The sequence below is a fragment of the Sebastes umbrosus genome, chromosome 8 (assembly GCF_015220745.1).
Source record: "Sebastes umbrosus isolate fSebUmb1 chromosome 8, fSebUmb1.pri, whole genome shotgun sequence".
Classification (NCBI taxonomy): domain Eukaryota; kingdom Metazoa; phylum Chordata; class Actinopteri; order Perciformes; family Sebastidae; genus Sebastes; species Sebastes umbrosus.
The window spans coordinates 29,207,626-29,234,199 of NC_051276.1; the positions used below are offsets into that span (position 1 = coordinate 29,207,626).

Genomic DNA, 26,574 nt, shown 5'->3' on the forward strand with positions numbered 1-26,574 from the left:
CTTGGAGCTTGCTTTAAGCTGTAACTGTACTGTATGTGAGTCAAACCAACGGTATTTCCAGCATCAAGGCTGTTTCATTTCATTTAATGTATTTCTGCTACCTGTTACTCATGCATTGTGTTGTTTCTGTGCCTTGTGAATCTCTTTTTATCTGCTACCCAGTTAACCTCACTCTCTGTTTGACATTTTGATTTTACCTTATTTAAGTGAGACGTTTTTCTCACCACCTTGGGCTTTTTAACATCTCATCTACAGTGATTACATTTAATCTGTCTGTTATCTTTTGTATCAGCGCTATGCGACATCATCATCGTGACCATGCGCTGAGGTCAAGTACTGATCACCCGTCACATTAGCAACAAAATAAAAAAAAAAACAGGCTTTATTTATTCTCCTGACACAAACTAAACTCACACACACACGTATTCAGACGCTCACACTAACATAACCAACCACATAATAGCAGAGCAATTACCAAGTAAATGGCAAATTTAGCATGACACACGGGTCAGTGCTTTCCACTGCTGCTTGTCAGCCCACTGTGTGTATGTGTAGTGCAGTACATACTCCTGGTGGACCTTATTTCGGAAAAAGAAATGAACAGTAGTTCACGGCGAGAGACAAATATTTTTCTGATCCCGTTTAAATTGATTCATTGCCATAAATCACACGTTTGTCAATTTAAAACATAGCTTTGCAAATCAAGACAGTTTGTCGTATGTTTGTCGTAGTATCATTTAGTTTTGTGTGAAACCGCTCAGTGAACTTCATCTCTCATCTCGCACAATATACGTCACCAACACTAGCTAGCTAACTAACTAAGCTATGTTCCACGCACAAATGTAACGTTACCTTACCTGATGTGTTTTATCCAGCGACTCCTGGTCTTTTTATCAGCCAGGAAGGTAAAGAAGAGACCCGTTGCTCGTGCTCTCACAATTTAGTTGTAAAACTATTGAAGTATCAGACTGTGAAAATACGTAAGTAGAAAGACGACACACCCAAAAGTCAGTGTAAGTGACGTCTCTCTCTCTGAGGCTACGATGTCTGTGGGTTTCCTACTGGGATTACTCCCACGAGCAACGGGTCTTGTTCCTTCTTTCGCTTCTCGGCTGATAAAAACACCAGGAGTCGCTGGATAAAACACATCAGGTAAGATTACGTTACGTCAACGAAATACTACGACAAACCGGGACTTTGCCTCTCTACGTAGGCTACCGAAACACACTTTTATGGGTTAGGGGTTGCAGTTCAAAGGTCAAATCAAGAGGCAATCAGTCAATAGACAGCAAGACAAGCTTTTCATGTTACACTGTTAAAAGCTCTTAGAAAGCTTACATTAAAAAAACAGAATCAAGCTAGAAGAGCCATCCACTCCTTGTAAACTCAAATCTGTGGATGATGCACTAATCATGAATATTTCATTGTTATTTTTTGCAGAAACTGTCACTGAAAAAACAACCAAGATCTCTCATTTACAAAATGTAGGGCAACAGAATAACCACACACCTCAGACATTTTATGCACCCAGAAGGGCAGTCGGAGAGCAAAGACCTCCGCCAAGGCCATGCACTGTCTTGCAAAATTTAATGGGTCTGTCCTTGCTCCATGCTACACCCCTCCAACTAGTTTCATGATTATCAGGCCGGTAGTTTTCTGTGTAATCCTGCTGACAAACAAACAAACCCAACCGAAAACACAACCTCCTCCTAATAAGAAGCTAATCAGCTGATAACGGAGGAAGCTGTTGAAAACAAGGAGCAGATATGTGAGATTCAGCCCTACCTCTCTGGCGTGGAGGAGACCCGTCTCTGACACATCACCGCCAACGAACTGCTTCCCGGCGCCATTTCCTGTTTGATCTCCCACGCGACGAGGTTGCTGGGTTTCACAGCCAGGAAGTTAATGCCTGACTGGAACCACACCCTGCAGAGAGGGATGAAGAAAGACACGGGGAGAGAGAAGAGAGAGCGAGGTTAATCTAAAGTTCACACAAGCACATCACAAACAAAAGAGGAAAGCGGGAGCCGAGTTGTCACAGTGACTGACAGTTCGGGGGAATTTGCTTAAAATTGAATTTGGTTCGCTTGGAATTTCCCTGCCCCGATTTCCTCGCTGATTTTCTTTAATCCCTGATATGTGCCATACTCTTTGTATAAAAATGTCTTTTAAAATTGATTCACGCAGCGTGGTGCTGCCTCCCACGGTATGTTTGGAGGGAGAAGACAAAGGAGTGGCGGGAGAAGCTCTTATGAAAGTTAATATTTTAGTAAGTAAGTGCTGCGTGGAGGATGACTCAGATGGGATGGAGATTATATCAAATACACAAAATGTGGCAACAATGAAGAGCCAATTAGTTATGATATGATTTGTCATTTATTCTGTTAATTTTGCTCTCTTTCTTTTCCTTTTATCCTCCTCAAATATTCCTTTTTCTCACCTTCACTCTATCTTTCTCTTGCACAAACATGCTACCTATCCCTCACGTTTTGCCATCCCTCATCCTCTCCCTTCTCTAGTTCTCCTTTCTTCTCTCTCCAGTTAGATTAGGACTATTCATCTCTGCCTCTTTCCTTTTTCATCCAGGTTTTCCTTTAATCTGGATGATTTCCTCCTCCACTTCTCTTGGCTCCAACTCTCCCTACACTTCCATATTTGTTTCGGTTTCATACCCCTTCCTTTCCTTCCCATCTCCCCTATCCTTCCCTTCCAGATGTCCTCCTTGTTCTCTCATTCCCTCGTTGCTCTCTCGCCTTTATTTTCCTTACCAGGTCTCCTCTTTCATCTCCTTTCCTCACCTCCTCCTAAAGCTTTTCTTCTGCCTTTCATCCATCCCTCTGTGGTTTCCTTCCTCCCTCTCTTCCTTCCCTATATACCTTACTTCATCCCCTCCTCCACCTCCACCCTTCAATCTCAAGGCATCCTATGGTTAATCTCTTTACTTTCTTTCCCCCTCGCTCTCTCTCTCTAATCCGTCCCGGTGTGTTTTGTTCTATTTATCACTTTGACGAGACCCTCCCTCAGTTTATTAACACACTTCATCGGCACGCACACACAAACTTGTTTACTGCTTTTCTTATTAACACACATACAATAGTCTCTGGCAAGCGACAAATACCAACACACTCGTACTCTCTAATAAACTTTTTCCTCCGCACAGAAAAAAACAACAACTGCCAATCGTCTTTGTCTCCTCTCTCATTATTACTGTCTTGTGTTCGTCTCGCTTCATGTCCTGCCAAAAACTGCCAGCACATAGGCCAGTCCCCGTGCCCCATCTCCGTACATATGTTTGTGAGTATGTATGTTCAGTATAGATGCACCTGTGTGCTGTATAGGAATCTAAACAAGATGCTTTTTGGTGTTTGCCGCAAAGGGAATGATTCTCTTGTGAAAACTTGAAAACCCACTTTTTTTTCCTGCTTCACTCTGAACTCATTTTTCTTGGTTTATTTTAAAGGAGGGAAAAAATGTCTCTGGTTGACCGTTGTTGTGTGTTGTTTCAACATATCCTTATACAACAGTTTGTACTGTATGACAAGTTGTTCCGAATTTTTTAAACAAAGGGTGACGCATGTGTCAATTTCCACACCAGTCTGTTCAGAAAATAAACTTCAGTCTTCACAAGAAACAAATTGGTTAGGTTGAGGCTACAAAACTACTTAGTTAGGTTTAGGAAAAGATCGTTGTTTGGGTGAAAATAACACCGGAAGAGGTGTTATTTTTTTTATTTTTAACGTCAATATCTCAGGCGATCATGTTCATTTAATTGTTTAAAGCAAAAATTGTGATCGCGATTAATATTCAATTAATTTTGCAGCCCTAGGTTTGGGTTAAAACAACTACGGAAGTAACATAACTTAAGTACGGAAGTTATGTGACAAATAAATCAACTTTGACTTCTGGTTTCATACAACATACAAACAGCAGTCTCCTGGGTAAAAGTCTGGTGTTTTTTGACCCCCTATTCCATCCCGACCTCCTCCCTACATGGCGATTGTAGCTCTTTAAACTTCCTGGTTCACGATTATATGGTTCGAATAGATTTAGTGGGATATATACATGAATTACAGTGCAATACTTTTCGTAGGTATAGCTATGAACGGTGTAGGAAAACAGCTTGGTTGTTGATGTGCTACGGTAGGAAAAATTAGGGAAAAAGGAAGTGTGGAGTTGCAAAAAAGAAACAAGTAAGGCAGTGTACACATTCAGTCGGGTGTGTGCTCATGTTTCCAGGTAAAATACTGTTTGTGTGCGTGCAGCAACACAGTATAAAATCATGGGCGGTCCCCTAAAAACTCCTCTTTTATAATTTAACAGCTGAATGTTACATAAAATTGCCATTGTTCTGCTTCCTCTACTTCTTTCTCTCTCTTTCCGTCTCCTTTATCTCCCTACCTCACGCTCTTCTTCCTCTTCTCCCATTCACTCTCTCCTCCTCCTCCTCCTCCTCAACCAACCCAGAATCAAAGATAATCCACTTCAAAAGAAATTTACTTCACCCAGTCTGTGGCAAGAAAAGTATGTAAAGCAAAGCGAGTTAGGAGGAAAAAAAACAACAGGAGATATAATGTGACTGACAGGAACGGAGAACAGAAACGTATGCCTGAAGAGCGGCTCAGAAACATTCACCCGAGGAAGAAGGTTGCGGAAAGACAAATCATAAATAAAACATACTGGAAATTAATAAATAAATAAAACTTATCCAGCACTCTTCCATCAAAAAGGCCTCAAGAGAGAGTACGAATCTCATTCTTGTTTATGTAATATCAAATAATGCACTTTCTTGAGCACTTTGGGATGAAATCTTAACATTCATACACAACACATTTAGAGATGCAGTCCTACGGTACGACTAAACCAGAACCCAAACTGTCACAGGCGTAAGGCTGCAGCCCACATTCGCCCAAAACCACCACTATTACACAAAGTAGAGGCCTGTCAGCCAACATTTTTAGATTGATTGCCAGTGATTACAACGGTCGTTATCTGAAGGGCGCAACAAATATGTCAAAAGAGGCAGAAAATACCTATTTTCTGAGAGGAATTGTAGAGTAATTAGACCGTTAAAGGAAAGAGAAGGTTGACGAGACAATAACATGCAGCAGCTACAAGACTGTCCTCACCACAGAACAGCATTTGTAGTTTCATTAAACGCTAAATACAACCTGCATTGTCCTGACAAGCGACATCCTGTGCTTAATGTGAAAGGAACCGGTCGTTGTGATGAACCTCAAAAGAGCTTGTCAAATACGGAAGCTTGGTCAGCGGCTTTACGCTTCAAACTATGACGCTCTAGGTTCCCCTCTCATGTCTGTTTTCCACGTGTCAATTTCATGTTGCTTGTTACATGCATATGCTGTCTTTTCAAAATAAACTTCCATTTTCACAGGAAATAACAAAACTACAGTGGAAACACTTCTAGTGATCACGGTTACAGTGATCAAGTGCTTATATGGATCAAAAAGCTTGGGATAGAATCATTCCTATACAAGCGCTTTTTAAATAATTTACTTATAATAATCAATCAGTCCGCTTACAGTGTTCATTTTAGGTCTTTTCATAAATGACAACATATGAAAAACATTTTTAAACCACTTTAGACCAACGTTAATTTAATTTTTCTTAAGTTTTTTTACTGTACTTCCTTGATATTTTGCATCGCGGACCTTCTGCTTTCCGGTTTCTGGACAATATTTGTCATTGTTTTGTGTTGTTAATTGATTTCCAATAATATATATATACATACATTTGCATAAAGCAAGCATATTTGCCCACTCCCATGTTGATAAGAGTATTAAATACTTGAGAAATCTCCCTTTAAGGTACATTTTGAACAGAAAAAAAATCTGTGCTTAATTTGCGATTACCTATGGACAGTCTTGCGATTAATTGCGATTAAATATTTTATTCGAATGACGGCCCTAGTTTAAACTTTTGGTGTTATGACTTACTGACTGTAAATGCTAACAAGAGGTGACTTCTTTCCTTTCCATCTTACCTAAAGTCTGAAAATAGTCATTATTTAACAAAAAAGATTTATCACCAGGATGAAAGATTTTTTTTGGCATCCTGTAAATAATCTTTGATCCCTGTAAATCCATCACAAGGTGCTGCCAAGGGTCTAAAACCCTTAAGTCACAAACTAATGTACTGTTGGTTCAGTCAAATTTCAGAACAAGGAGTGAATTTAAAACAGAACGGGGCTTTCAAACACAGTGAGTCTACGGCTGTTAGTGATTGTAGGTTTACGTCTAAAATCCAGTGATGATGTTTGTGTGAAAAGGTAGATTGATTTTACATGCCTGGATGATGAACACACATAACCATCAGACACACACACACACAGTCATACATGTAAGAAAACCCAGTGACACTTTTGTCCCATGTTGCATCAGTCAGGCCTTTGCTGTGCGTGTGTCTGTGTGTGTGCACGTCTGTCAAAAAGCAGGATGATGGACAAGGCTGCGTCCCTGAGCTGTTTCTGTCAGATCGGCATACAGCAACAGAGCCTGACACGTGTCTGTGTGTCTTTCTTTCTCTGTCGCTCTGCTTTTTTAGGTAATGCAGGAAGACAAGCAAAACTTCTCCCTGTACTCTCTCTTACCTCTTTACCTCATTCACCTCCCTCTGTATTTATCAACCTTTGTTTTATTCTTCATGTCAATGATGCTGGATGACTGATCTGCAACACTCTGTCTGATAAACCTCAACACACATTTACAGGTCTCCGTTGTCGCCATCTAATTTTCTTCTGAGATTAAAAAAAGTGCCTCATTTACATAATAAATCTATTCTAGTATAATACACTTAAAACTTTATTTACAGCAGACATATTAACAGGTCATCCATTCCTCCCTCGTTCCCGGTTGACACTCATACATTACACACATTCACAGCTACAGTCTGCTCCTGTTGGCCATTCAGTAGCTCATACAGCATTACCATTGATTTTATTTTCCTTTCTTTTCTGGAGCAGTGCCTTGTTTATAGGCACTTCAACACTAGTTTTCCAAGTGGAAAAATAAGTGCAGAGAAAAGGCAACAGGGCATTATGCCAACAAGCTATAAAGTGTTCCCGTTGCTCTTTTAAATCACAATTGTAAGTTTAAATGCTGAATGTGCATATGTCATTGTGATGATGTCTCTTTCTTTGTTTTGTTTGTTTTTTGGAGTCATTTCTTATTTGTCCCACAGGGTCCATTTACCTCATTTATGCAGATTGTACCTCTGCTGCATTTTGGCTCCAAGACATATTTTGAAAATTCTGATTTTGCTCCATCGTTAGCTGCTTGGTGATTAATGTAAGAGACCATAGACTGTATATAAGAAGTGGATATAGTCACCCATTGGTTTGTGGTCTTGAGTTCGGCATTTTGTTTTTCTGCAACCAGAAGTGACACAAGAGGGTGGAGCTAAGTACAACCGAATGCTGAATAAGGGTGCTTTGATTAGTCTGAATCAGAGTAAAATTAATATCTATGGTTTGTTTTTTTATTAAGTGTGGTTCGGTTTCACAGTGTAAAAATTAAAACGGACCAAATAAAAAAATTAAGTTGCTGAGGGGCGTGTACGAAGGAGCAAATTTATCTTTTTCATCTCGAGAGACTTTGATATATTGCTGTCGAAGTTTTTTCACTTTGACTCGACACTGATCTAGTGTGCGCACGAATCCCTTCTCCTCCAGTTTATCTCAAATGACTTATGAACTATTTTTGTGGACTTTATCTAGCACATTCTGTATATTTTCTTCGGCCCAGATATCAAGCAAACATCGGACGATTACTGCGTTCACAACTGCCCAAACAAACCGCACCATAGTTCGATTACAACAGATTAAATGTTGGCTTATGAAAGTGCCTTAAAACATTTTTAGGCAACCAAAAAGGTTATAATTAACCTTCATGAACTGAAAACACACTGTGAAAGGGTTAAAGTTCTACGACAAAAACATGGACAACTCCCAGACCGGACAACGCCGTGGTAACGACCTGTCGATCACAAGGTAGCCACGCCCTAAAGCATCCCCTGCTTTATGGTCTATTTGACTCTAAATGGGACCATAATTTACTAAATGAACATCATGCTGTATTGAAGAAGACTTCAAACTAGCGATTGAGACCATAAACTCATGTTTACAATGTTTACTGAGGTAATAAATCAAGTGAGAAGTAGGCTCATTTTCTCATAGACTTCTATACAATCAGACTTCTTTTTGCAACCAGAGGAGTCGCCCCCTGCTGGCTGTTAGAAAGAATGACAGTTTAAGACACTGGCTTCACTTTTCGAACCCAGAGGTTGCCCACTGTAAGAGACGCTACATAAATATGCCTACAATTTCCATTGTGGAATCAATGGAAGGAAAGATAACCACATTTCAGTTCCTTTGTTGAGCACAAGTAACTCTTTTCATTTGCATTTTTTATCAAATAACACAGCTAACCCACTTTTTTATTTACCTTATTTACACCAGAAAAACTAAAGCTGAACCGTTGAATGAAGAGGAGGAACGAGAGGAATGTGAATTAAGCCATGCATATTTATAGCTTAGCCTTTCCACACAGGACTAGTGACCCAGGAAAGCAAGCAATATGTGCTAGAAAAGGATAACAGATTGGTCTGCTAAAAAGGAGAATCACTTAAGTCCAATTAATTCCCTATACACCTAACCCCATCCTTTAAATACTCTTTCCACATCCTCACCTGGTTTAAAACCGCCAATTCTCCAAATGCAAGGAAACAAATAAAGTGATTGTACTCTTGTCAGGAGAATTTAATCTGCCACACACACATACAGTACACCTAATCATGATCACCAATACACACCCACACACACTATCTGTCTCTGACACAGGAGCACAATCAGCAATGACACAAGGTCATGCAGACCTGAGAGTCACATGTATGATGTGTGTGAGTAAATCACTGCAGTGTTAGTGATAACTCTGGTTTCCTTGAAGAGCATCTGATGACAGAAGGACAGATTTACACTCAGCAGAGAGAGAGAGAGATGAGCGAGTAACAGGTAAAGAGGGAAGGCATGGTGAGGAAGAAAGAAAAGAGGAACGTCATAGATACAGTTAAATCCATGCCGACTTAGACCTTCGTCGCAAACGTCACTATCCTCAGAACCAGCTGACCTTTCTTCAGCGGCACAGCTGAGGTGCTGAAAGGACAGCAGGCTGACCATTTACCAGGTATTTTGATTAAATGGACAAAACTTTTTATTTTCAAGTATGATGAAACCAGAAAGCTCAGTGTGAAACTAGGACCTTGACTGATCTCTATTAATAGAGTTCACATGGTCAAGTTCAACCAGAGGTGGGGAGAGTGGACAAAAACTGCACTCAAGTAAAAGCACCTTCACACCGAATTCACAGCAGGCAGCGGTGAAGTGCGGCTCGCCGCAATAATTACATTATTCTGCAGCCGGGAAGCGTGTTCATGTGTTTCAGGAGGAAAGACATTCTTTGTAACATAGGTCAACTTGTCACATGAGTCACAGGATCCGTTCACTGACTAAACTTTTCCCAACTTTTACTTTGGCCGCACTTCACCGCAGAATCAAACGGCCGCAGTTTGCTGAGCTCGGGAGCAGCGGCCGCAGCTTTCCATAGGCATTGCATGGCAGCTCGCCGCAGGCCGCACTACGCCACTGCTCTGATGTGAATACGGCGTTTCTTTGCAAAAAGAAAGTACTCAAGTTGAAGTAAAAGTAGTCATCGAATTAAATACTTGAGTAAAAGTACAAAAGTATTTACTTAAATACCTAAGTAGTGAGTAACAGTTGCACACTTCTGTCTTGTATTTGATGTGGATATGAGTGGAACTATTTCCTCAGGTAAAGTTAAAGAAGTGAACATACACCTGTATTTATTTGTGATGAAATAACACGTCATCATCTCCCGATTAGATAACCTGCCACAGATCAACGTAATCTCATGCAACGGTTCGTATGATATCTTCCGGAAAAGTTTTTCTTCCCTTTTCGTACATTTTCCTACAAATGTCCAGCAACACGTGTCAATATCCGCTCGTTACATGCATACTGTCTTTTCAAAATAAAATTCCATCTTCACAGGAAACAACTCCCATGGGTTTAGGCAATAGAACATCTTAAATTTAGGAAAAGATTGACATGGTTAGGATCAGGCAACAAAACTACTCGTGGAAAAGATCGTGGAATTGATTTCCCAGTCTTTATCTCTCAAGTGTGATCACAAAATATTACATTTATATTATACTCTATTTGCATACACCAATAAGTAAAGAATGTTTTTAAATTACATTCTTTGCTTGTTGTCTCCTATGATATTATTATTATTGCTTGAAAAGTTAGTGTGTTTAGAGATTGTGGGCTTTAAAAGGTTAAAACACTGACAGATCTCTGCAGCAAAGAATGCTACGCAAAGGGCTTAGTAAATCTAACAGAGCTTAAAACTGATTTGGATGTGTTATTCCAACAAGCATCAAGTTGGTAAACAATGTGTTAGGATAGAAAAGTAGATTTAAGCCCTAAAGGTTTATGTGATCCCCTTGTATGCATTATTTTTTACGTTCTTTTCACGATTTCCGTGAGCGATTCTGTAGCAGATTAGAAGTAATACTTTCAAGTTTATCAAAGTTGCTGGTAAAAACAGAAAACATAAAAACCAACAGCAAAGCTTAAACCAATTCCCAATCTGCAGAATACGACGTTACGAGCTTTGCGTGCTTTAATCTGTGATGGCTGCTAAAGTAGAGCACAAAGGATGTACGTACAAGGATCCTCCAGGTAGTAACCTGTCTGGGATGTGAGAGGGAAGGTAGGTTGTGTTAGATCAAGAACATTATCCCAAGGGCATCTCAATTTGTAGGCTCTTTTTCATACCAGTTTGTGCTCACATTTTGTAACATTTCACATTCCCTGGAGTCAGTCTGGATGTTTGTTTTTTTCTTTCACCTCATTTTTTACCTGTTTCACCATCTGCTGTTGGAAGAAACTGCCACTCTTGCTAGTTTCTCAGTAATGCCTTTAAAGGAACAGTGTTGAGCATTTAGGGGGATCTGTTAGAATAAATGGAATATAATCAATAAGTATGTTTTCTTTAGTGTATAATCACGTGAAAAATAAGGTTTGTTGTGTTTTCATTACCTAGGAATAAGCCGTTTATATCTCCTCTTCGCAGAGCCGGCTGCCATGTTTCTACAGTACGGACAAACCAAACACTGGCTCTAGATAGGGCCATTCACACGTTTGCGGCGGCCACCATAATTGTATATAGATGTACATAGAGGGTTACCTCTGGTTCACGAAAGTGAAGCCAATGCTGAAGTGCCTTAAACCTGCATTCTTTCTAATATCCAGCAGGAGACGACTCCTCTGGTTGCAAAAAGAAGTCTGATTGTATAGAAGTCTATGAGAAAATGAGCCTACTTCTCACTTGATTTATTACCTCAGTAAACATTGTAAACATGAGTTTATGGTCTTAATCGCTAGTTTCAAGTCTTCTTCAATACAGCATGATGTTCATTTAGTAAATTATGGTCCCATTTAGAGTCAAATAGACCATAAAACAGGGGACGCTTTAGGGTTTGGATACCTTGTGATTGACAGGTCGCTACCACGGCGTTGTCCGGAATGGGAGTTGTCTGTGTTTTCGTCTTACAACTTTAACCCTTTCACTGTGTGTTTACAGTTCATGAAAAGTAATTGTAACTTTTTGGCCGCATAAAAATGTCTTATTCAGCGTTTGGTTGTACTTAGCTCCACCCTCTCGTGAAAAAAAAAAAAAACGACGACGGCCTAAATGCTGAACTCGAGGCTTCAAAACGGCAGCCCACAAACCAATGGGTGACGTCACGTGACTACGTCCACAACAAATATACAAATCCTACACAATGCACCTTTAATAGGTCCAAACTCTGAAACTAAATGAGGAACTTTAGGTTAATTTCACATATTTTTGTTGAAACATGTTTTGCGTTTCTACGTCACAAAACTAGAACTCAATCTGTGCAGTCACGATGCAGGTAGAGTTTCTGAGTTCCTAAATAGCTGTTGTTTGTTTGTTTTTGTTTTTTTAAATCTTACGTCACAGAAGTGTAGCAAGATTGTTTTTTTTTATTAAAATACAAAACATACCACAAATAACTATTTCTGCCTCTGGTCTATTTCCAAAACAAATCTATCAACGTCCTCTGAAAATATTGAGAGGTAGTCAAAGGCACAGGTAAGTGCCCTGTCTCAGGGTCTCTGGTTTTTCAAGCACTCTCCCATTATCTGAATTCATCTATAAGAGTTTTTTTTAACATCACTTCTCTCCAACTATCAGCTACAAAATACAAAGTAGGGACCGCTGGTATGAATGGCAATGCAAGTATACACATAAAACGACAGTTCCTCTAAAAAATCATTTTCCTTTCTTGTGAGCTTGTTCTTTCTTTCCTGATACTGTTACTCAAGGTTTACAGCGATCCATAGCTCTGAGCTTTGCACTCAGTACAGTTGTTTTCTTGTAATGTTCAAGGAAAACGTGTTGTTTTCAGTTGCATTCATTGCCATGCCGCTCCGGATGAAAGTATGAGCTAAACGCCCAACATGTAAATATAAACCCAAAAGGCATTCTTCTCAAAACAAAAGAGTAGACCCGCCATATGCTATGTGTCAGAAAACTGCTGCATGTACCACAGCAGATGTTTCTAAGAGACAGAAGTGAAAGAAGACATATTGCTTGTCTGAAGTTGTTGTTGGAACAGATGTTTTGGGGGTAGACAGGTTGGAAGGATACTGTAAGAGGAGCTGTAGAAGTCCAGCTGAAGCTGCGTCCAAACTGAACCAGCGAGGCTTACATGTAAGTAAAGCAGTGTAGACCTTTCTAGATGATTCCTGCTGGTGTTTAAGCAGAAGTATTTAGTCAATATCGGTATGTTTGGATGACTGTTAACACCTGATGTTCAGCTCAGATTAAGAAAAATATTATTTCCCGTGAAAAACATTCATTCTAAAAAAGTGTTCCAGCAGTTTAAATCACGACCTTCATTGATAATTCATGACTTAAAGAAACTGCTCTAACAAACAATAAGGAAAATGGCAGCAAGTCATTAGTAGCGCAGACAGATGTTCAACAAAATCCAACACCTGCATATTCCTCAACACATTCTGGAGAAGCCGCCGTCGTTGGACATGAGCGGCATTTAAATGAGTCAACTGTCAAATCATTAAAATCTTGTTTTCTGCTTTTCCAGAGGCGGAGGCAAAACAATCTGTTGTTGTGATCGTAACACTGAGAAGAGACAGGGTTACTTTTTCTACAAGTGACAAGCTGTCAACAAACGGAAAAGTCGAGAAAGTGATATTTTTTTTTGTAACAAGGTCTTAACAAGTTGCAAAGTTGGTGCTATAACGAGAAGTTCTCAACCCCATCATTCTGGGCTCATCAGATAACGGTCATCAAGGCTGTGATGAGAGGTTGATCAAGTTGGATTTATTCTCACTTTACACACAATGTCAAAACGCTGGTTAACATATTTTTAAATATAAAGTTTGTACAGTAATGTGTACTCTTCAAAACAGATACAATTACAAAAGATAACAGTATATTCAGTTGTATGAAGAAAGTTGGAAACATTTTATAGTAACCATTATTTATAAATGGTAAATTGATAGTTAATTAAACCTAGTAAATAGTTATTTTATTTTACTGTTAACAAACAATGAAACCGTTTATTGTTGCACACATTATAACATTTTATATACTTTATAAAGTATTTGTAATGATTACCGAATAATTTGTAAACCTTTAAGAAATCGTTTGTAAAAGATCTATGAACATAACAAAGCTAAATGGACCAGAAACCAATTATTAACCATTGAGAAAGTATTATTTGTCTATCTAAATGATGTTTATAAATGCTTTACAAAGTATTTATTAACCATATAACAAGGTGTTATAGATATATAGAGGTTTTATAGATGGTTTACTAACCAATTAATAACCATTAATAAAGTGTTACAAATATCTGTACTGTTTGTATGTTTTACAAACAATTCCTTAAAGGTTTACAGATAATTTTGTAATCATTAACAAATACTATATATATATAAAATGTTATACGTAGAACAATAAACTGTTAAAATAACAAAAATTATAGCATTGCTAATAATTAGTAAACATTATTAATTATTGTGTCATTGTTTGTTAACAGTAAAATAACTATTAACTAAGTTTAATTAACTATCAATTAATCATTTATAAATTATGGTTATTATAAAGTGTTACCAGAAAGTTTACTCATACTAAGTTATATAATAGTATATGAGACTTTCTTTTAGAAGAAAAGCATCCATGGAAGATTTCTATCCCTTAAAATATCTTGCAATGATGGCGTTTTCACAGTTTAGTGCTTCATTAAGACTTTGAATGTATGTATATTTTAGAAGTCGGAGTGGTGGACAGATTGGAAGGCAAGGGTTTTACATTTTTAGAAAGAACAGGTGGGGTTGTTTTTTAAGAAATGGTGAGACAGATGGGTAGCTGAATATTTAAAAAAAGTAAAAAAAGTCATAACAAACTGTTGTTAGACATTTGAAAGAAGGCTGTAAAAGAGCCCTGATATATTGGTCACAGGTCAAATGTGTCTCACTGTGAGAACAGCTGTTACATCATGCTACCCAGACTCCCTCTCTAACTCTTTCCTCATGAAGGCCTTTTATGCACTTGTTCTTTCTTCCTTTGTTGTCCTGTCTTTCATTATTTTGTCCTTCTGCCCACTCTTACGTTGACTTTTTTTATCTCGGTCTTCTCTAAAGCTCTCTTTCACTCTCATATCTCTATCTTCCAGTACATTATTCTCTGTCACTCCCATTTCCTCCTCTAACACAAACATAATATCACACAGAAAACCTTGGCTGAGGAGCCTCCGTCAGTAGCAGCAGCACTAACCATAAGTGATGAATGGCCTTCATAATTCACAACATTTTTATTCCATTACCTTAGTAGAGACTGCCCTCACAAAAAAACAGCTTTTGTCGTATGTTCATACGCCTGTTTACATTCACCTTTCAAGGACATCTAGCAGACATGTGTATTATAACTCTTGTCTGTGTGGAACAAAGGCTGAATAGCATGACGCCACACAAATTCTACGGGAGAAGGTCATGAGGACTTTGACTCATTGTTTTTCACTAGCTTTAATAGAGCTGTTTTTGCAACAAAACCAAGCTAAACCATAACCAGAGAGGTAGCACATCACAAAATGATCATATGGCTCATATTTCCAAGGCAACAGCTTGGGTCCTTAACTTCCTGTCAGCTTACAGTATGGCTGCATCTGAAATCACATACTATGCACTACATACCCAATATGTGTACTATCGTTCAACATACTTATGTGTGAATAAACAGTAGCATGTGTCTTTTCGGACGCACTGAACTGTAATTTACGTCGTCACTTCCTGAGAGCCTCCTTGCCGGTTGGAGACTTGTAACCATGGTAACGTGTGCCAACCTCATTTGACCAAAACGGCAACATTTGTGAGAATCAAAGTCTGAACTAATTTTAAAACTACATTTTACAAGATTACATTTGAACACATCATGATAATGTTAGAATTTGCCTTCGCCCAATACTCACTTTTACATCCTAAACGCACCACAGTGTAAATCAATGGCACAATATTAGCTGTTAGCTCCGTGCAGGACTGTGCTGCTATCAGCTAAAGTTAACTAGCTCTCATCCTGCTGATTTCAACACAGATTTGTTGTTTGCAATGTAGCATTATGAGGGGAAAAGGGTGCATCCCCTGGACGCATCAATAGTGAGTTTACTGCATCCCAAACACATTTTCTATCGTCCCCGAGACGACGGGATGCCGTTAGTCTCAAGCACTGATGGTACAGTAGAAAAACGAGTACTGTCGTGTTTTCAGAATTTTGGCATCGACATGGCACCAAAGTGACATCCCTAACCACAACAAAGATATAAAGGCCTGATGTTTATCCCCTGATGGTCGATCCTGACAAAGCAGGTACACTGGGCCTACTGTACGTCACACCTACGTAAACGTTTAACATTTCATTTTCAGTTTATTTTTGATTTCGTCCTGAATAACAAACAAACTTAGCTTTTATAATAAGGAGTTAGTGAGCACTCCCCAAACACCCAACCATATGACCACACACACACACACACACACACACGCACACACGCACACACACACACACACACACACACACACACACACACACACACACACACTATGCAACTTCTGTCTCTCTCTACAGATTCTCTCTCTCTCTGCCTGAGCAGCTGGCTGCCAGTTATATAATGCAAAATGACTATTGTGTAATAATGATGAAAGCTGCTGGAAAACATGGATGTGTGTGTGTGTGTGTGTGTGTGTGTGTGTGCGTGTGTGTGTGTGTGTGTGTGTGTGTGTGTCTGTTTTTGTTTGTTTGATTCAGCGTACAGTACATGAAGTAAACATGTGAATTCCCTTACACTGCATGTTAGCTCAATGTATGGCCGCTTATACATGCCGATGTGCACAGACAGCATGTTGGCCCCGCTTGTGTGTTAATTATGAATGAGTGAAGAAAACGCCATCGGTTGCCTTCTGCTCCAGACCTGGTCTTTGTTTTGCACTGCTGAACAGGCCTCGGCAGCACCAGCCCTTCAGGGGCAGCCATTATAGAAGCCCCTACTCGTGCATCCATCCTACATCTGTCCTGCATACTGTAGTAGCAAAGAAAGAGCATCTTAAAAGAGCATCATCTGCAGGAGCTGGATCTGGATGATCGGCAGTAAAAATGACAATCATTTAGCAGCCAGCTGCTGAGACTTGAGACTTTCTAGAACTCATTTTCTGACTGATAGGTTATGTTTTTGTTTTGCCAGAGAACTGCCAATGCAACCTGTTCTCACTCCCAACTCGTCAAATACCGCCGATTGGTGGGCAGCGCCCCTCGGCATCGGAAACCGACGAACGGAGGCACCCTATAGTGACAGTATGTGATGAACCGGGCTTTCAACTCACTCCAATGTAAACCCAACCGTGGCGTTATTCGACAGCCGGAGCAAGTGACGTAGTATTAATAGCATGAGAGTCCGCTCAGGGCAGGCGGAAGGGATCAACCAAACACAAGACTTTCAACCAGCTGTTCGTGTCCCGTGTGATACTTAAAGTAACATTGACTTATTTTGTCCCCTCAGTCGTTAGTCACCTGACTCATTGGTATTATCAGTCCCGAGAGCCTTGTGAGTCTTTAGTCAGTGAAGATAACATAAACCACGATTGTTTCCTAACCCGAACTAAGTGGTTGTGTTCCCCAAACCTAATTTTTTGTGAAAAAGGAAGTTTATTTTGAAAGGACACTATGCATGTAACAAGCGTATATTGACACGCCATCCCTGAAACGTCCAAAAGTAATGCAAGAGAGGTACCCTGTGCATAGGTCTCCGATGCTGAGGGGCACTGACCAAGCGAGTTGACGAGTTAGGAGTGAGAATATGTTGACCAATGCTGTTGGAAATACTTGGTCACCATAAAAGGGTGATACGATTCAGTCATTTCTTAATTCCAATGTACAATATAAGCAATTCCATACTGTTTGCGCCAGTATTAAGAGAGTCAGCATGGAAATGATGATGGTGAGGAGTATGACTGTTAAGAAGATGATGTGCTGTATTGTGAAAGGTGTACATGCCAATGTAGTTTAACTCCAGACGATTGTCCAATGGCAGCTGTCAAGCACAGATGTGGAGCAGTAAGATAAAACTACTGACTATGCCTACAGTTTTAACCAAATTAGTAATACAGTGAAGCGGTTGAAATATTCTTCTCTATGCATTCCGGGACAATTTTATTAGGCCATACTGAATGAAATCAGGTTGAAGGCTGATAAAGTAAAGCCAATGTTTTGTCAAATATTGTCAAAGAAACACCTTTTCTAACCAACTTGTTAAAAGGTTGATGAATAAAGAGTGAAAGCGGTGAATGGTGTTGAGGTAGGCTGAGATTTCAGGGTTGCCCGCGGCTGTTCTTGTGTTGAATTGACATGTGTTGGCCTACATATGCATGGATTTCCTCTGAGTGCTCTGGTTTCTTTCCACAATACAAAGACATGCAGGTTAGATGACTCAGAATCATTGTCTAGGTGTGTTAGCCCTGAGATAGACTGGAATCCTATTCACCCGGTGCTTGGTGGCACTGGTCCCAGTCTCCCACCACTTTTAAGAGAGTAAAGGGGTGTAGAAAATAGATGAATGAATGAATAGGTGGACGGAGGCGAGGATCTACAGTACTATTGAGCATTTCTCAGGTGAAATTTCACATTCTCCATAAATAGAGTACAGCATAATGAAGGTTTTAAAAGATTGTAAATTGAGTTTAGATGAACAAGAGATTCAAGATTAGACGTGGCCGGGGGGGCGCTGCCAAGAAAATGGAAAATCAACAGGCGCTGATCAAGAAATCATTGACATACAGCTGTGAATGGGCTGCATAAATATAGTTGTTTTTATTTCGTAATGGATTACGCTTGATGTACCTTCATAAAAGTCTGATTCATCACGCTTTGTCAGTCCGACATTAGTGCTGCAGGTACAGTCATTCGTTTTACAGCTGTCACACAAAGCGATTATCGTTAAAACAAACTAACACCAAGTTGTTGCAAACCCTCTCTTTGTAGTCTCAATCTTTGCTCTAGTTGGATGAAGCCAAAGTGCAGCAGTCCAGCACGCACGCAGCAAAGCGTGGGGCTTTTTACAACTGCTACCTCTGTACACGTTTTTAAACAGGACAGCGATAATGTAATCTGCACAGCTTGATGTTTGGTAACTGGATCCTTTTCAAATAAAAACCCTCACACATGGAATCAAACCACCCACTCTACTTCCCACCACACATGGGATTAGAACAACATATTTCTCTGTAAACAAAGACACAGACAATAGTGGTGGGTTGTTGGCCGTGGTAGTGGCTTCGAGCTAGTCCTCTGGGCTGAGGTCCCAGATTAGCTGTGTAGCAACCAGTTACTGCACCGCGGATCACTTTCAGCAGGCAGAGACTGGCTGCTAAAGGAAGGACTTTTACCATCAGATCAAATCGGACCAGAATGAAAAGGAAATTCCTCGCAATTCACATGGTACTTTATTGTTACATAATTAATATGTTTGGGTTTGTTTGTTTTTGTGCTGTTTTTCAGTATTACTGGACAATTTGGATTTCTATTTTGTAACAAGAGGAGGGGGACAGCAGCTACTATACTGCTGAGGGTGAAACAGATCTATTAGTATTGTTAATATTCATAGTTAACTTGTAAGAATACCTTGCACTTTCTTAACTCAGAGTAAAGTTATTTGGAACCACCCTACCGTAACCATCTGATATAAACCTAATTATCATTCAAGTGTTAGGCTTGCCACGGTATTCAGTGTTTACTGGTGTAACATTGTGTTTGGGCACATTACTTGCCCACCCACCACTGTTTTCTTTCTTTTATAGAAATAAAACCCATTTAGTTAATTTTCATGTATCAGCGCAGTGTTATCAATACACAGTTGGACGATGGACGCTATTCCGTACGGAGTCTCAGCACAGAGTAGCTGCTGGTGTGCGCGGCGGAGCAGCGCCAGCTGGAAACCTGCGGCCCCGCAGTGAAAGCTGGACCGCAGAGGCCAGACACAGCAGCAGATGATAAAGATCAAAGTAAGTGCTCTACAGATATTGACCGTCATCTTTTCTTGTAAAATGTCCGGTGTAATCGGTAACACCGTAACATCCCTATCAAGTGTTAATCTGATTTGTCTGATCTGTAAAAGTGAGTTTCTCCACAAAGAATCATACAAAAGCTCCACTTTAAATCTTGCATTTACCAGATATGTGTTTATAAGTTTCTTAGAAATAAGTCATTCAGCATGAAAAAAAGCATAAAAAACTGACTAATTGACTAAAGCCAACCCTATAAGCACAAGAAACCACAATAAAACCAGGAGGAAGTCAAGAAAATTAGTCCAATTAGTCCGTACTTAAGTAATTTTCCTTCAAATCCTCTTATCCAGAAGTGATTTTCATTTCTCTTGATGCTCCTGGCCACACACAAACACAGCGCCCCTCATCTGGTCCAGATCAGACAGCATGTGAAGAAAGTGTGACTGTGAGATCTCTACACCTTTGCTGGTGTTGATGGAAACTGTCCTACATACTGTACAGAACAGCAGCTGTGGACATTTTAAATTAACGTTGGTAATGAGGGATTCCACTATAAGAAATTGTAATAAAATATATTCAGTTATCGTAAAATGTTACTAGATTGGTTATTATTGCATGCTAACCTAATGCTGAAAACACAATTTCCCACTAAAACGTTGTTGCCTTTTTCCTTTGGGATGTAGATTTGCTGACACAACAATCTGTCACTGAAACCTAAAACTACCAGTTAGGGTTGAGCCGTTGTTATCAAGAGGAACTTTAGGGATTCCCGAACACTGATAATGAACAAGAGACAGATTTTTGTGGAAAGACAATATGGGCCACAAGCGGCTGAGAACTGCTTACTCAAAAGTGCAATAAAGCTCCACGAGGCTCATTTGGATGAAAAGATAAAAAATTAACAGTCCAAGACTTCAGCCTATCATTCGTTATGAGCGGAAGAGATCCAAAAATACATCATCCCTTCTAAGTGAGGGAATGGCAATGAGAGGCATGGGAGAATGTATGTGTGTAATTTGAGTGGTATTTAGCAACTATAGCATCCCATTGGCATCCCATCTAGTCTGACTCTATTCTGACTGGCTCAGATGCACTTACAAATTTAAATGGACATCCACAGGCACACACACACACGCACACATTTGCTCAGCAAGGAAAACACAGGTCTCGGTGGGCTCCAACAATGGTAACCAAGGTACAAGTTGGCAGACGGAACAAACAAATAAACATGTCAACAGAACCAGCAAACAACAAGTTTGATCAACAACCACAGCTGGGAGCAGCAGAGACTCAACGATAAGAGGACACCCACCGGAGTCTGTGTTTCTGGGAGTGAATGGAACAACAATACACGTCACATCTGTTTGTCAGACAGATGACTCACACACACACTCAGCCACACACACACCAACATTAACAGGTGAAGTGGATGTAGGAGCTATAGGGGGTATATGTGAAGTTTTATTGGTCTCAGTTGGTCTGTGAGCTGTCAAGACACCTTTACACATATATAGGGAAAACAGTCTGTTTTGAGTCGGGTTGGGGAGCTGAATTTGAGAAAATCTTAAACTGAAATTGACAAAAAAAAATGACTGCAGAGACGGGAAGATACATAGTGCAGTGTTAATTTTGTCAGCTATTTTTTTTAATTTAGTGTCACTCCTGTGTCAAATGTGCTTAGTTAGTTAGTTTTTATCATATTTAGTCAACCTCATCCTGTTTTATTTAGTCAAGTTTTAGTTGACTAACAGTCTGGGCAATTTAGTCTTATCTTAGTCAAAGAAAACATAACTATTTAGTATAGATTTAGGCAATTAACTGTTGATATTTTAGTCCTTTTTAGTCATCAGATTATATTGAACATTTCAGTCAATCTAGTCTAGCCAAAATATCACCAAATTCCTTTCTCCCAAGCCCTGTTGTTGTCATTGTCAACTTTAGTTTTGAGATTTCGCTTAATTTTTCATTGTTTTTAAACAAGATTTTAGTCTTGTCTTTTTTCTAAGACAATATTGCATATTGACATCATAGACTGATTACAAAGATGGACGCGCAACAGCTCCCCAAAAATGAAGCCAAAACCTCTCCATCGCCCCCTGGTGGATGGCTGCAGTATATTTCATAAATCCCTCCCCCTCCATGTTAGGCAGATGGTCAACACGTCAAATCAATTTTTTCCAAAGATGGTTTCTGTCATTTTAGGGAGTTCTTATCATGCATCAGTTTGGTTTGAATTAGTTATTAGTTTGAATTAGTTAGTGATTGACAGCTGCTCTGAGTGAAGTAGTCGTAGCTGAATGTTCGGGAATTGTACGAGAGAGGAGATGTAACTTTAATTTTCCATAACCGTCACAAGTCTGTGTAATAGAACGTGTGTCAATTTGATCATAAATGTAGTTATAAAGATATTATGGTTAGTTGTTGTGTCTTTCTAGCCAAACAGCTACTGTGGTGCTAACGTAGCAGCTAGGTGGCTCACGCTAGCAAGCTGTGACTGTGCTCGGCTCGTGATTGGCTCGGACGGGTGTGTGGGCCGAACCTCGATACCGTGGCTCCATCCCCCCGATCAGACTTTGGCGCCAAATGACATCAAAAACCCAAGATGGTAGCTCCCGTGTCTGGAATATTTTGGCTTCACTTTTGCACTGTGTGAGGAAGTGGAGACACATCGTCCATCTATATATATATATATATATATATATATATGCAGTCTATGGTTGACAGAGTCCCAGTTATTGTTCAATGACGTTGGTGCCGTCTCGTGTTAGTCAGGGAAAAAAAGGTCGCTGACGAACATATTTAGTCATACTCTGTGTTAACATAAATAACAGTGGCAGACACAATGGTCACCATATACGACAATATTGATTTCCAACAGTTTAGAAATGAACTTGCAGAGACTTGCAAGTTAAATTACCTTTACGTGGTAATGAAATTGCAAACAGCAAGTGCTTTGAACGCTCTGATGGCTTCAACATTCAATATGTTCTCCTCCAACAAGCACTGCATTCAGAAACCTCATTGTCAGAAAGTCAATTGTCCAGAAGACAAATAATAATAATAATAATAATAAGTCAACATGGATGCTGCGAAAAGCAGAATGAGTTTTGAGTCACTTTGTATTTTTGAATCTCAGGTCTTTAATGTACTTGCTTAACATGGAGTTTGCAAACAAACACAGAGGGGTAGACGGAGTTAAATGTGCAGTAGTTCAAACAGTGTGCAGGAAAAATCAACATTTAGACATTGGGTTTGTCCATTACTGCTCCTATGAGTGAACCACATGCTGGCCAAGCAAAGTAGAGGTACAGGTACTGAAACGGATAATCTTACAGGTTAAAGCGACTCATCAAAATTCCAGTTTGTCCCTCAGCAGATTGCAGAGTAAGTGAGACTATTTCAGCTGAATCTGAGATCAGCCGTTGAAAACTCTCAACCTTCACAAAAACCAATGAGCGCAGAATACGTGAGAGGTGCCTGAGATTTCAGTATGCAAATGTTGTGCCGCTAATCTTTAGCAGAGCTAAAAGGTTAAAACAGTCACCTGCTGGGGGAGAGATGCAGCACCTCGGGGTTCCATTAATGTCATCGCAATTAAAAAACCTCAGCAGAGGCGCACTTTAAAACGCTTCATCCTCTTCTGTCTTCTGTGCCTCAATAACACTCGTAACACGTAGAATCCCGCTTACGCACGTGTACACACACACACACACACACACACACAGCTGGCATGCGGCAGTGGTTGTGCTTTTCATAATGGCTTCTTTCATCCTGCAATTTCTTTGTGCGTGCACGCGTGTTTGCCTCTGTGTGTAATTTAGGCATTTGAAAAAGAGAGAAAAGAATAGATCTAAAAATGTGGAGACTGAGAGAGGAATGGCATGAATTGTGAGGTAAAGATAGTAAAACATCACCAGGAGGAATGACAATGAGATGCAAAATGGAGAATTGAGGGATCAAAACTAGGTGCAAAAAGACCTTCAAGTCACTGTATGTGTGTAAATTGATATGTAAGGATTATATTCCATTTACAGTAGAGACAAAAAGGAGGTTTCATTTCAGATCTTTGTTTAATTTAATTCTATTCTACAAATACATCAGGCATCTCTGGTAACCTAAAAATTTAAATTTACTTGGTGCTGCATGTACGATAAAAGGTGCAGTTTGTAGGATTTGGCAGTTCTAGCAGTGAGGTTGCAGATTGCAACCAACTGAAACTTCTCCAGTGTGCCAAACGTGCAGGAGAACTACGGTGGCTGACACGGAAATGTGAAAAAGTGATGGCCCCTATCTAGAGCCAGTGTTTGGTTTTTCCGTTCTGGGCTACTGTAGAAACATGACGGCCAGCTCTGTGAAGAGAGGACCCAATCCCTATGCAGATATGAAGGGCTCATTCTAAGGTAACGAAAACACGACTTTTATTTTCAGGTGATTATACACTAAAGAAAACATACTTATTAATATTATATTCCACTTCTGTCAATAGATCCCCCTAAATGTTACTGTTCCTTTAATACATAATTATTGTGTAAAACACATAGACTGTATGTAGGCAGTGTAAATAGTCACCGTGACGTCACCCATTGGTTTGTGGACGGCCGTTTTGAAGATTCAAGTTAAGTATCTTGGCCGTCGCCATCTTGTTGTTTGCAACCAGAAGTGACACGAGAGGGTGGAGCTAAGAACTACCGAACGATGAATAAGACATTTTTAGAAATGTTACAATTAACTTTCATGAATGTGAAAGGGTTAAAGCTGTGGTAGCGACCTGTCAATCACAAGGTAGCCACGCCCTAAAGCATCCCCTGCTTTATGGTCTATTTGACTCTAAATGGGACCATAATTTACTAAATGAACATCATGCTGTATTGAAGAAGAAACTAGAGATTGAGACCATAAACTCATGTTTACAATGTTTACTGAGGTAATAAATCAAGTGAGAAGTAGGCTCATTTTCTCATAGACTTCTATACATTCAGACTTTGCAACCAGAGGAGTCGCCCCCTGCTGGCTATTAGAAAGAATGCAGGTTTGAGGCACTTCGGCATTGGCTTCACTTTTCAGACCCTGCAGTTGCCAACTGTTTAAACATGAGTCCAGTTAGTTAAAATGTGCAAACAAAATCATTGTCAAGAAAATAGGTAGTTATATTTAATGTTGGCGTTCCAACTCAGTTCTGCAGCTTCACTCCAGTATTTCAAACATTGTATCTAATATATAATTAGTAATATATAATCATAACCAGATTCCTTTTTTGCCATAGGAAGCAAGGCTGAGAGACATGTAAAATGCACACAAACTATATCATGCAGTGACAAAGCGCGGGCAAAATGAATTCTTAAGACACAGACAGAAGAGAAAGACATCAAGAGTCCGAGAAAGTAGACAAGGCACCAAATGACTGTAAGAGGAGCAACATGCTGCTGTATGATAAAAAGGAAGGAATTATAGGGAAGGGAAGACAGAGGAAGACAGGGAGAGGACAGGGAGAGCGGGACTGACAAAGAGATGAATTAAGAGAGAAAAGGAAATGACAGGACAGCCACAATGACCTTTAAGAGCTGAAGAGAAATGGATAAACAATTCACACAGCGTTGGTGTGTATTCTACTGCTCAAGTTCTGCTCAGTGTGTGTGTGTGTCTCTGCCTCAGTGCGTTTGTGTGTTTGACAGACGTCTCTGTCCCGTCCTGTCTGTCTTTGATCCAGGTGCTGCAGTGTGATAACAGCTCCGCCTCTCCCCTCTCCTGCCTCCTGGCCTGACTAAGTCTACTAATTCAACGCGCTGCCGACGGAAAGCTTGTTTCCGCTTCGAGAGTCAACTCTTTGGAACTCATTCAACAAAAACATCCAGTGTCGACTTTAAGGAGCTCATTCAATGGGGCCCTCTGAATTTATTCGCCACGGCTGACTCATCTACACTGCAATATGGAGTTAACATCAAGATGACAAATAGAGGTGGGGGAAGCCTAATGGTGAGCGAACTGAGCTGCTGGCCGGAGGGTCACATGCTCCTGATGACTCTGCGGAGGAAAATGTGGGCGGAGGGAAGTGAGCGAAGCTAAGGGAAACAAGTCTCCTCTCCTTAACTGTGATGCTGAGGCACCAGGTCTGCCAGCTGCAAAATAGGAGAGGACTAATGTTGTACTGAGCAGCTCCCAGGTGGCAATGTTAGGAAGTAAATAAGTGTGAAAAAGAGTCCTGCTGAAGTGATGTGGTCAGCAATTTTTTTGAGTGAATAAAGTTGAGGGAAACAGGTATTTGAGGCAAAGAAACGCTGTCAGCGTTTGATTGCAAGAGGCTAGACAAACTTTTAGACCAAGGCCACATCACATGTACTATAAATAAAACAAATGTGTCCCAATTGCCAATTATAATGGTCCACTTTTATCCTTGTGAGTTCACGTTTGACTGGCTGGACTAAAGATAGGTTTACCACAAGGGAGAAAGTGAATTCTAGCAAAGGGTCAGAGATGGGAGGATTTTCTTTTTGTCACATCTTTTGGGACCATTTAGCTGCAGATCAATGCCAAATAGCAGCAGAATTGAACTAGGAAAATACCACTTGATTCAACAGATCTTTACCATGAGCAGCACTGGTGGACTCGGTGGGGGGGGAGTGGGGGGAGCGCGGTGGGTGATCCCCTTGGTGCCCCCATTTTCGAACAAACCGCAGCAAAAGTGCCCACTCGGATGCCTCTATGGTAGATAAAATGTGATAAAGTGTCCTCTAGGGTGGCCTTAAAATTGAGAAAATATGATGCCCCATCGTGTGCAGCTGGTGCCCCTTTTATATTTTTCCGCCCCTGCCCCTCAGACAGCTTGAGTCCGTCACTGCATCTTTGTTTGAGAAATATTAACTTTCAAAAGCAAATCACGTAAA

At 40.1% G+C, this 26,574-nt stretch overlaps 1 protein-coding gene across 1 annotated transcript in view; it reads right to left on the reverse strand.

Moving 5' to 3' along the window:
* si:dkey-215k6.1 (transmembrane protein 132C) overlaps window positions 1–26,574 on the reverse strand; it is a 295,611-nt gene that overhangs the window by 140,058 nt on the left and 128,979 nt on the right. The window contains exon 4 of the mRNA XM_037777558.1: window positions 1,786–1,926. Coding sequence (XP_037633486.1) covers window positions 1,786–1,926 — 141 coding nt within the window. The remainder of the gene's footprint in view (window positions 1–1,785; window positions 1,927–26,574) is intronic.